Here is a 12,795-nt window from a genome sequence, read left to right as displayed (position 1 = left end):
TGAGGACATCAGAAGAGTTGTAAGTCTCATTTGCGCAAGACAAAGGAGCTGTTGATTTGGTTCAAATACTTTTCAACTCTGACCTACACACGTTTGTCAAAGAGTGCATATTCATAAAAGATTTATTTAATACTTTGATGCCAAAAGTGGATGAGAAGGATGGCTGTCAAATGATCAAGCTGGTAGCTTTTAAGGTGGGTGTGTTTTTTTGTCTTTGGCAGTGTAATGATCAGAAACTATTTTAAATACTGTATACGCCATATATTTCGCGAGTCTAAATTTTCGTGAATCCAGAATTCCCGACGATTTCGCGAGTGGTTAAATTCGTGATTGTGGAGTGCTGTACTGAACAGAGATAATGTACATGTGTACGTCACATCCACATTGTGATCAGTCAATATTTTTGCGTGTCTTTAATTTCACGAATAGCACCTAACTCGCAAAATTCGCGAAAATAAAAACCTCGCGAAATATTCGGCATATACAGTACTTGATTGCAAAATGAGTTAACTCCATTCTTATCATTTTGAGATATTTGTAATTAAACCTACTAAAAACCAATGAAAATAATAAACTATGGGATATTTTTTATCATAACTTGAAGAATAATTAATTGTTTTGCAACAAGTGATATATCACTGGAAAGGTTTTATTTTGCTCTATTTGACGATGGACGTAATTTATAATGTTTAAAGATGGCACTTAAACTGATAAAAATTCAATCAAATTCATGATTTCTTCAACCCTCTACAGGATGTGCATTTCAACATTAGATACATCGCAAAGGGAATATCATTCAAAGAAAATCATTTTGAGTTTATTGGTCCTCTCTACAGCAGCATTCCCTTTTCTCCACGTGTCTCCATCGTAATAACCCAGTTTGATATTTGAGGCAGATGATGTATGAACATCTAGATGTCCCCTTTTGCACTATTTCTGCGAACATGTTGATATATATATGGCGCGTTACTCAAGAGAATCAAATTGACCTAACTCTGCCTTATGGTAAGGCAGGTGCTTTGCTGCCAGGCTAGAAATAACTAGATTTTGGGAAATGTCAATTTAATTATCATGACGATGGCAGGAATATATACATATATTTTAGAAGATATATCACGCAAATGGCCTACCTTTGAAATGACCCAATTTATACAAATTGAGTTGATGGTTTTGAGGCTTGCCAGGGTGTTTGTGTGTATATCTGTTTGTACATAAAGTATGTTTGTAAGTCCGTCTGATATCCCGGTGTGTGACTTCCCGTCTTGGATAATTTAGTGGATGTCTTGCATAGGCAGTTTGTAATGACAACACTCTGGCCTTCAATTTCCATCATTTGGAATTGATCTAGAATGCTTGGAACCAGTATAATGCAAGCATTTAGAATTTGACATTGTTCTTTTGCTCTCCATAAATGATGCCACCCTCGCAGTATCACCAAAAGACATGACAGACACACATTTTTTTTCTCCCCAATATCAATATTGTTTCCCATTCTTCAACAACATCATACTGCAAGATTCTTCACAGAAGTGGAGATGCTTCCCACTATATGAGACACAAAAGATTCAGAATGGAATAATGTGGGACTTGACATAGCAGTTACACCCTCGGTGTCAAAAGACTGGTGGCTGCTCTTGACTCTAAAAGGGGGAAGAATGGAGGGCATTGCTTGAGCCTATCACTTTAACCCTCTCTGTGCCAGGAACTGTGGACAGTGTGTACAATGCTATAGGGTTTTCTGTGTCAGTCAGCACTCACAGCACACAGAGGTTTAAATGAGGCAGAGTGGAGGGTAATGCATGAACCTGTCACTAAGTCCTCGTGTAAAGGAAGAGTTGGTTTCTCTCTCTGCCATTAGACCGACTGCATCCGTCTTGAGTGTGCCATGTGGTAGTTGATCTGGGCAGCGCTCTGAGATAATATTCTGTAATCAATCTCGGGTTGTCCCACTTGCTCATTCGTTCACTATGACACCCAGGCTTCCAGAGCTGTTTGCAGGCTGCTGTACGTGTGTGAATGGGACCATCCACATGTCAAAATCTGCAACCAATATCGTGGTTGTCTTCAAAATATGCAGTGCAGATACACTTAACTTCCATGTTGGAAGATCACACTGGGTCGTGTTAACCAATCAAATCACCAAACGACAATTCTGAGATTTAGTCTGTGTCTTTCTATCATGTTTATTTTTCATTGTTTGTGTTTTGTAATAGTAATAAAAAATGCTTTTTGATTTAAGCGCCCTGTTGTTTCTACATAATTATCTGTTTCAGTTACTAAATTATCAAAAGGCTCTCAATTGCTTAATTTGTTATTAATCCTTAATTTGGCTACTCATTTTAGAAGACTGGTATTCCAGGTCTTCTCTCAAATGTACAAATTTTTGATAAATTTTTCTCTGCTTTGTACAGGTTTAATTAATTCAGCCAGTTCCAAAAGATAAGAGATATGGAGTAAAATTCAGGAGAGTCAGTTTACAATGATAAGAAGATAAAATCTGCTGCAAAATATCCCAGGATTTCATTAATTAGATGTTTTCTGTGGCAGAAATTTCTGAAGGCAGCTTTATACAATGACCAAGGGCTGAAGCTTTAGTTTATGACTATTGACCAATTCGGGTTCGTTGAGGGCAGCAGACATTTCATGGCACTGGGCGCAGCCATAGTGGGTGTCTGAGCCGACCCCCCCCCCCCCCCCCCCCCCGCTCTCCCCCACCCCGGGCAACATGTTTATCACGCACTTGTAACAAAGGTTCGCGCACAAAGCAAGCATTCGGGCACTCAGTACGAGACGCCCATTGGCTAAAGCAGTTTTTCATTCTGCGCGCGTGCTAATGTAGGGAGAGGGGTGGGGAGTGGGAAGGGGGTCGGCTGAGACACCTCGTTAATGGCGCTGCCCATGCCAAAAATACACATAGCGCGTCACAGAATCAGTCAATACCGTGTATAAGATTATGGTTCTGATTAAAAACCAGTGGAATAGGAATGAGATTTGATGTAATGTAGAACTCCAGGTATACCCCATAGACAATAGAAATGTGTATTTTGACAAACATGAGCATATTTGTTTCACTTTGTTTTTTAGTGTGTGTGTGTGTGTTTTAGTCTTCAAGTTTTGTTCTGTGAGGAATATGACACACTGGTTGAAATGACAAAGGTTGAGTTTTCTTGCAATAAATGATTCAGCAGTTTACTCAGCAATGTGGAGTCTTACATCATATTGGAATGTCCGTATTCAATATCCGTGATACTTTTAGATGACAGTTATATTATAAGAATGCATTTGTTTCCAATCAAGAATTCAAATGTAATAATTTAACATGTCTTTCTCCTTTCACATCATAACTGTCATTTAAGATACTTCATGCATTATGGAAAAGTGATATGAGTGTCAGCATCACTTAGATGATTTTTAGATGGTCAAAATTTTGTTTATGCCTAGACAGTTATTATCTATTTATTGAATGTTATTATACCATAATCATGCTTAGCCAATGACATGTAAAGTAATACACTGCTTTATTTGTGATCATGAAATCTAACCATGTAGCAGCAATTAGATTAGAACCAGTACAAGGAAGATGTTTAGTTGCTTATATGCAATGATATTCATTTGTTCATTGCTTGCGCCTTTTATTTTCATGTCCAATGCTGCCCTCTAATTGAAAATTTGTGTTTTATAAACTACACTTGCAAACCTTTTTCTTTGTATTTATTCTCAGTTACAGCATTTTGTGCCACCCTAACATCCCCCCCCCCCCCCGAAAGAAAAAAGAATAATATGTAAATGCCTGATTGATGAAAAAACCATCAAGTGCATGCTTCGGGGAAATCCTAAGTACTTCGAATCTTGTTGAGCACATAATGGGAAAGCTTTACGATGTGGGAAAGTAAGCATTGTCATAAAATGGTAATTGAGGATCCTAGAGTTTTGCACAAAGTTCACGCTTTTAACTTTTTATTTTTCTCCTCTTGCATTAAGTTCTATGTCAATCTAGCTTTTTCAATGAATTTTATTTGCAGTTTGATGTGTTTTACAGGAATGTATAGATGAGCAATTGTTTAAAAAAAAGACTACTGTGAACGCATGTGAAAAATCAGTCGGTAAAGATGGTCCATACTCTGAACAGACTTTATGACAATGAATGTTTGCTTTTTTTCAGTTGATAGTAGACAAAAATTTGCTGATTGATTAGTCCATTTATTCTACTGAATTACTCATTTCGAATCAAAATAGCTTTTCTCTAGTAATGAGGAAAATTAGATTATAAATTCATTAGATGTGTGATAGCTTAGTTAGATATGAAATAAAATGCTTTTGCTCCATTCTAGTGTTTGTTATTATTGTTCCTTGCATCCTCCTTTCCCCATGCTTATGTTCAGATATATATAAATTGTCTGCTTGCAGATCGTTCAGCCAAACAAATGGATTTCGTTGAAACTATATCTCCGCTTCCATGGTGTATCACAACATGCTTATCTGTATATTACTCAACAGAATGATATGGAACCGGGTCTTAACTCCTTTTTTTTTACTCCTTGACCATTTCTCATTTCTTTCACCCCGCTACGTGACATTCCATGATGTTATATTGCTGATTCCCGTCCCTGTTACATCATGTCTCGCTCACACACATATGTGGAAGTAAGTATGGCAAGCCACTTGAGCAAGAGTTGAAGCATTCAATAACTAACATCAATAATGATTTTTAATTTCATTCTCACATGCTTTATTCACCACTGCACATATTGCACTTTAAAAGAAATATCAACTTGTAAGCCACAGCCAATAATCACAATTCATTATTTTCTGTAACATTCTAATTCTTGTCAGTTTTCTTCTTGCATCAAAATTCATGTGTCTATTGTAATGTTGCCTTATTTCTAAACTCGTTCTTGACTGCAAAGTGATAACATTGTAATTTTGTAGCAGCATTGTATTTTCACCTAGGAAACCTAATGTTTATATGTAAACAAACTCTGTGTATCTGTTGCTAGATGTAGCCAAACATCGGAGTAATGATTCTCGCTGTTTTTTAATGCAATGCAGCATCAGGCATATTTTTCAATTCATTTTAATTCAATTCCTTTATAACCATATCGTCGAACACAAAAGCCCTCTCTCTTTGAACGTGGCTGTGATGAGCAATGGCCACGTTTGGCCAGGTACTAATCGCCGAGGCAGCAAACAGTGAGATAAATGAATGCAAATGAGGAGTCAATAGATTCTCTAGCAGTTTGTAGGCATCGGGCTGTCCAATCAATTATGCAAATTGCAAGGAGTATTGGAATATGGTATTGATCTTTTTTCCCTAGAGTGGCTTTCAATGATCTCAAAGAACAAAAACAGCTACAAGAAATAATTGTGCCTCCTGATACTCTAGTATTTTTTTTTTCTAAGGGGGATGGGGCAATGATAAAATTCGATCAAGGAAATTTCTTTGTTCAACACATCCAGAGCAGGATGATGGAAAATGATTGTCTGTTATTTGAATTTTTTTCTTAAAAAAAAAAAAAAAACAAACAAATGAACAAAACAGAACATCTAGTGATACATTTATTTGATGAGAATTCAGGGATGCGTACTTAACATTTTTTTGGTAACTTGATGGATTCAATGTAGATCAAGGAAATATGTCCTGAAATACTAATTTGTACTGTGAATGCCTCACTTAATCTGTATATGAAGTATCTAAAACTCAATATAGTGCAGAGCAGGGACTTTTATGTTAGTAAATTTCTGTAAACTCACACAGTTTCAAAAAGAAAAGTAAATTTCAGGGCATGCTGCTTTTAAAACCTGCACATTTGCTCTCCCCTAACATACTGATGTCTTTTCGTTATCTGTCTAATTTTCCTTAATTCCTTCCTGTCAAATTCACTTTCTCTTTGTTATTTCCCTATTTGTCTATATCTCCATTGAATTTATCCTTTCCTTTGCATCGTTTTCTTTCTGATTTTATGTTTGAATGTGGTATTTGCTTCTTTCTTTTCAATTTTGTTTGCCATCTTGTCCCACTGATGCATTTAAAATAACAAATCTTTAATATTCAGTCGTGGTTTTCCTGTTTTGCAGTTTACTAACATTGAATTTATCACCGGTGCAGTAAGTTGAGAGACTGATATACAAAAAAAAAAATTACTAGATACATGTATGTGCAGTTTTTCATGCACTTTGGTTTTCAGAAATTGTCCATTTGGTGAAGGAAAGGAATACAGCTGTCTGGTTACAACTGCGAGAAAATCAATCAATTATAAAATTGTCATAAATGCAACTACCAACCCTGATGAATATTCCTTTCCTTGTACGCTTTGAAGTGATGCATTTTATTACATCATCTGTTGAGAAATGATTGGACATTCGTGACACTTTTCACTGCCGTCATCAGATTGTTGTTATTCTCAGCCGACAATTCCCTCTTAAGAAATAAGAAACTCATTCATAATAACTCCAAAAAGAGAGTTATCAAAGCAGTTATGAATTACCCATGCTCTGTGAAGGATAGGTTTGAGTGCAGAAAATTATATGTTTGTATGTTTTATCAGGATTAGTAGATGTCCAGATGTGTGTTATAGATTTAGGTTATTGTAGGCAGGTTTTCAAATAGTTCACTTTCCTGATGTTCCTCTCTCTTTTGTTTGTATGTGCACAAAAATTGACAGTCCTTATACCCTATTTGTTTTTCCTGAGTAGCATGTCAAATCTATGATGAGTACCGTTATATATCTTGATGTCATGCATACTAAACATATCCATTTAAGTACAAGAGTGCAGAAATATGACAAATGACATTATTTGGTAATTATTGAAAATTCAATTCCAATTTCTTCCCTGATCTTTGTAATTTGTCAGTGTCAAATTTCCTTTAATATGAAATGAAATATAAATTTTTGATATGTTGGAATTACATGTACATTGGCCCAAGAACCAAATTTAATGATCCCCGAATATTCAAGAAACAAGAAATAAAGAGTTTGACCACTGTGTCAATTGTTGCATGTACAACTGTAGATACATAATCATGAATTATACTTACAATGTTGTATAAAGTCCAGTGAATAGGACAGTCACATTGATTTGTTGCCTATCAATTTTCATAGCCTATTTGGTTAAGAGAAGATTGAAATTCAGATGATAAAAAGGCAGTGTATCCTTTAAAGTAAGGCTTGACATCATTATATCTGCCAGTGTGTGATCAAACATAGCACTGAGATAACCATGCACGTCTTCTCCTACACAGTATCTGTTTTCATATATAGAATGTATGATGTATAGTAACAGAGATGAAAAAGAAATATCTCTGTGAAGCATACTGTATGATATCTACTCCATTTATGTGATCTTATATGCCTTTTGTTTGATTAGAGCTTTCAAAATAATATCCTTATTGATATAAGACACTGTCTCACAAAACCAATAAAAAAGAAAATGGCCAAATGTTGATTTATGTTTTTAGTTGAGGGCAGATTCTAAATTAGCAGAAGCTAAGCCTTAAAATGTGTAACTCAATACAAATGGAATTTCCTAACTCATCAAAATAATGGAAATAAAGTGTACCCTCTGGAGAAGTGTTTGTGGAAAAAAAGAGGCTTTGGATTTTTGGGTCTACTCAAGTGCTTAATCTCACCCAGCGGTGCTCTGTATAATGAATGGGGCCAAAAATAGGATGTAAATCTCTATAGCAACTGCTATATAGGGATTAATTCTGGCTTTTAATTAAATTGCATCATCATTTCAAAAGTTATCAGAGTTGAAAGTGAAGAGTGTTTGAAAAAAAAGAAAAGAAATGAAAGGGACCTCCCAGACTTGCCCAATCACATGCACTTTTGTAGAAAAAGTTCTTCTCGAGAAACTAAAAAAAAAAAAGAAAAACCTTTCACATTCCTGTAGTGATCATTACCCATAGAAGTAAATAGAATAATTGCTTTTTCACAAAATATAGCAGAGTAAAATTTGAGTAGGTTGATCCATTTCCCCCATTTTGTGTTCTCATGTAGAATCAGGTTGTGCCATGTTTGGCTGGTTTTGTGATGCACAGTGACATATGTGCCACTGATGTTACCCCTTAAGAAATAATATGTTTAGGCACTTATACTGTTTATTTTGTCCCCATATATGCAAAGTGGTAACTTTCATCATTGCTTTACTTATTGACCTGCTGGCATTGGCCATTAGGAAAACAGTAGACAATAGAACTGAAGAATAAAAAGACGGGTATACGTTAGTGCTACTGAAATATCTTCTAGTGTCTAGTTGAGTCAAGGGACAGCACTTGATAGCTTTTTTATGTGTATAAAACAAATTCACTGCTCGGTGCAAAATTGCCTCAGGGATTCTTGGTAGTAAATCGAAAGTGCCTTTAATACCAGCTATACATCAAGCATCGCCAATATTACGACTCACAACGTTGTGGCCTTTATTACATGTTGTCATGACGACACGGCTTCACCCACTCGGTGAGAGCTGCCTCTTCACGGTCGTAAAGGAGTCCTTACCCTTGGGTCAAATTTAAAATGTACATGTGCTGTCGAGTCGAGTCCATTTTAACATAATCAGCAGTGCTTTGCCGCCCTCTAGAGTCTGGGGTCTAACGTGGATTTTCAAACTCTATCCTATCCCCAGGTGCAGAGGAACATGTGTTTGAAAAGTTCACCTTCGATGACATCTTCGACGAACAGTACAAGCCACAGTATTTCGATGCTGTGTGGTTCTCAGGTAGATTACCGTGGTCATTTTATTTGCATACTTGTTCTCATAATACTCGACCCTGTCCCGCTGAACAATCCTAATTTCTGTAAAGCAGCTGATTCTAAGATTTTAAGAATTGCTCAGTGAAATCCATCAGAAGATTAGGACTATAATTATGACTTTCTTATAATTCTACAAGACATCATATAGTAGAATCTGTGTGCTTTTTTGACTGTCATGTTTGTTTTGTGAGTTGATCGATCAAGATCGCATGGAGTGTGTGGAACAAGCCGTAAATTTAGTGCTGGGCCATTCTCATCAGCTAAAGAAAATTCATCCAGTGACTTGAAAGTAGGCTACAGCATGTCAGATGTAATGAAAATGAGTTCTGTAAATAATGATTCTGAGTGCAAATGGGAAAAGAAGTGACAAAATAATCAACTTAATGAACAGAAACAGCATATCAAGGATGGTTTGTGCAATTTGGATAATTTTTTGGAGTAATTATTGGGAATATGAGCAAGATTATCTGAAATTCAAATTTCAATTATTCTGTATCCCTGATTGTTGAACATGTGTCATCTTTCATCATATCACTTTGGCATTGTCAGCATTATTGCTGTATCATAAAAAACAAATACTCATGAAACAGAGGAAACTTTTTTTATTTTTTGTATTTTTCTAAGGACCCTATTCAAAAGATATCTTTAGGTAAATGTTTTCATTTGCCTCTCTGGAGCTCAGGAAGAAAAACAAATTTAATAAATTCAATTCAAATATTCAAGAACAATAGCATAATGACATTACATTTTCCCGTACACTTATCTCTTGTGAGGGACTGATGATAGTAAACCCATAGCTGACGGAGATTACTACAGTGCACATTGCTGAATCCAGTGGTATCCGTGATTGATGACTTCCCAAAGATTCAGTCAGGTGTAACTTTTAGTGTTGCCGTGCAATTTGTAGAGATTGTTTCTGTGGCCTGCTGTTTTTGCAATTATTCAGGAGCAAATTTCTCTCGCAGCGTGGTGCCCTTTTCGACAGTAATCATTTTGAGTAGCAGAGGAGCAGTGCCGATGCTGTTAATCCTGCTCTTAGCAAAATGTCATCACGTTCTATAGGTTAATGAATGATGTGGAGCATTTGGGATGCTGCTTTGAATGACTCAGAATCTGTAGACAGTTCCAGAGGCATATTAGCTCAGAGATGTATGGATATTTCCTTACGATGTGACGTTAATTTGTCACAGACCATAAATCCTCAAATGTAGCAGGAAAAAAAAAATCTGAGTGGCGATGCAAGGAGAAATTGCATTGTACCTGTATTTTGATACACAGACAAAAAAAAAGCATTTTGTGTAAAGAGAATTACCGCAATTTAACTTCCAAAGTAGGCATGGTTGAGCAGGTAACAGTCTCCACGATGTATTTCTCATGTCTGCAGAAAATGAGTACATTATGCGGGACTCCACCAACAATATTGTCGCTGTCGATATCTCCGGCAACAAGTCAAGCATCCTCATCACGAACAGGACGATGGTAAACACCCTCATTTCTTCCCACTCTTTGATCGCATGCCCATTACCAACTTGGCCTAAAGTGGTTGTGTTAGGGCATAAACAGGGCCCCATTTCCTTTAAAAAAAAAATGATATGATAGCAACTCTTGCTGGAATGGCAATTGTCATAGTAACGACAAGAAGCCAGCTTCCTGATTTGCTGTTGCTATGGGAAGTTGCCATTCCAGCAAGAGTTGCTATCCTAACATCTTTTATGAAATGGGACCCTGGAGTGAGTTTTTTCATCATAGAATGACAGATTCAGTCAAAATGGGTTTGTCTAGATGGTGCAAACATGACTTGTAACCAAATGAAAATGTTCAACATATGTCAGTTTTAGGCATGATGAGAACACCTTGTCTAAACTTTAACTCACCGTTTTGAATGTTTACATAAGAAACAGGAACTATGTTTTTGATACATAACAACAGCAAAATGATACCCTTCATCAATTATCATAAGGATCACATCTGAAGGCTTGTAGCTACACTACTAGATTGTTTGCTCAGAATATTAGAGTAGTAAAGCATCGTTGTATTTAGGTTTGTTTTAGACAGACTGGATTCCTAATTTGACACATTTGGTATGTCAATTTTTGATATATATGATATATCTTTCTCTAATTTTGTCTTTCTACATTAACATCTTGTCAGAGTATCTGTGACGCTAAGGTCTGAAGGTAGACAGAAATTACTCTACTTGAATGGGATATGTGTTTTCATTGGTATCTATTTGCATATATTTGTTTTGTTCATTTCATTGCCAATATGTCACAATTCTTATGTAGCAATATTCAGATCTGAGAGATATATCCTCTTCATTTGAAAGAATCTCTTGAATTGGGCAATGTTTAATGTATTCAAAGCATTCCTTGTGTCACAAATAGTAATTGCCTGTATTTTGTATTATCTCTGAAACATATGAATGAGATATATAAATGGAATATATGAGTGAAATATATAAATGAAATATATGACTGAAAGATATAATTATACCATTATTGAGGTGTGAATTTTCTTCAATTTGTCTCCCTCTGCAAATGAAATTTTTAAGATCGCAACTGCTGGTCTGTAATTTAACAAACATGTCGGAAAAAAGGAATCATGGAGCTAGAGCCTGTCATCTGCTGCTTTTCTCGGCAGTGACACCAGCCAATACCATTATTGGCTGTAAATTTTCTGTATGCGCGCAACCACAATATTTTGTGAACTGTCTCCAAACAGCCTGTATAGTTTGTTTAATACAGTAGAAGTCATGAAAAATAGCATCATCATTTCAGGCCAACATAACTTTCATTTTTGAATGCTTAGCCCTTTTTGCCAGCTATGCAAAGAAAAATTTGAAGAAAAGGTTTGAATTTGTAGCAAATTTCAGTCTGTGACCTGACCTGACTTTTAACCTTTAACCTTTGTACAGGATGAAGAAGGGCATCATCAGGGTGTGGGTGAATGCAGACAAGGAACACATCCTTGGTATCTACCCAGGAGTGGAAACTCTACCGCTCCAGCTTCGAAGCCATCTACAAGATTTATGAAGTCTCCACAAAGTAAGCCCCAGCACAGTCTCTGTACCTGCACTGTAGAGTATGTCCCCCCAAAAAATTACTATCAGATTTTTTGCATTTATAGATACCAATATGATTAAACTGTTCTAAAAGTTACTTCAGGGTCATAAAATATGACATCTTAGCTTTATTTTGCAGAAAATCCCATTCAATTTGATAAAGTAGTCACAGAGAAATGTGGCTCATTGTATTAAAAGCATGTCATGGGTCTGATTCTTCCAAATTTAGCACAATGGATGTTCTTGGAACTGCATAATGTGTGAACACAATGGACAGAACTTGGAGGGAAGGATTCCTGACATGCTCTACAAAAACTCCTCATTTCTTTGTGACCACTGAATGCAAATCGGATGGGGGTTTCTGTAAGATGTGGATAATAAGTTTAATATAGTTTCATACCCTGAAATTTTGTTTGGATTGATTCACTATTTTTAAAGTAATCATTGCAGAGGGTCCGTTGTAATTTTTTTTTGGGGGGGGACATACGGTATATGTCAGTGTGATTAACTGGTTCCCCACCAGGCACGCAAATATTCATAGATTTTGTACAACACCCACCAGCATCCCAGTGCCAGTGAATTAATCATGCCACTTTAGTAATGACAACATAAATTGTTTTCAAGATGAATAGATTGTTTAGTTACATGTATTCAGTAACTGTACTTGCTGCCATGGCTACAATTTGTTATTCTGATGGTTTGTTGATCCAAAGATGAAGTAAGTTCATAATTCTGAAGGTCCATTAGTCCTGTCACTCCTTTCATTTTGTCTGTCTGTCTGTCTGTCTGTCTGTTTATCTGTCCTGACTCTCTCGTCTCTTCTATATATATATCTATCTATCTATATATAATATATTTATTTATTATGTATTTATTTTGTATTGAGAATGAAAATAAGGAATGGTTAATGCATTTTTAGTGTCCAACAACTTTTAATGGTTACACAAAGTTTAAATCATTAGAATGTCTTCTTTTCATCTTTTG

The 12,795-nt window shown here is 36.0% G+C and overlaps 1 protein-coding gene across 1 annotated transcript in view; it reads left to right on the top strand.

The window, feature by feature from the left end:
* LOC139710935 (A-type potassium channel modulatory protein DPP6-like) overlaps positions 1-11,798 on the top strand; it is a 390,830-nt gene extending 379,032 nt beyond the window's left edge. Inside the window, exons 4-6 of the mRNA XM_071622860.1 lie at positions 8,623-8,715; positions 10,135-10,229; positions 11,733-11,798. Coding sequence (XP_071478961.1) covers positions 8,623-8,715; positions 10,135-10,229; positions 11,733-11,798 — 254 coding nt within the window. The remainder of the gene's footprint in view (positions 1-8,622; positions 8,716-10,134; positions 10,230-11,732) is intronic.
* Positions 11,799-12,795: the final 997 nt, after the last annotated feature.

The sequence above is a fragment of the Diadema antillarum genome, unplaced genomic scaffold, assembly GCF_040938485.1.
Source record: "Diadema antillarum isolate AM-2024a unplaced genomic scaffold, OU_Dant_1.0 seq00001590_RagTag, whole genome shotgun sequence".
NCBI lineage: Eukaryota > Metazoa > Echinodermata > Echinoidea > Diadematoida > Diadematidae > Diadema > Diadema antillarum.
Note: the sequence above shows the minus strand (reverse complement) of the source record. Positions and strands in the feature narration are given on the sequence as shown.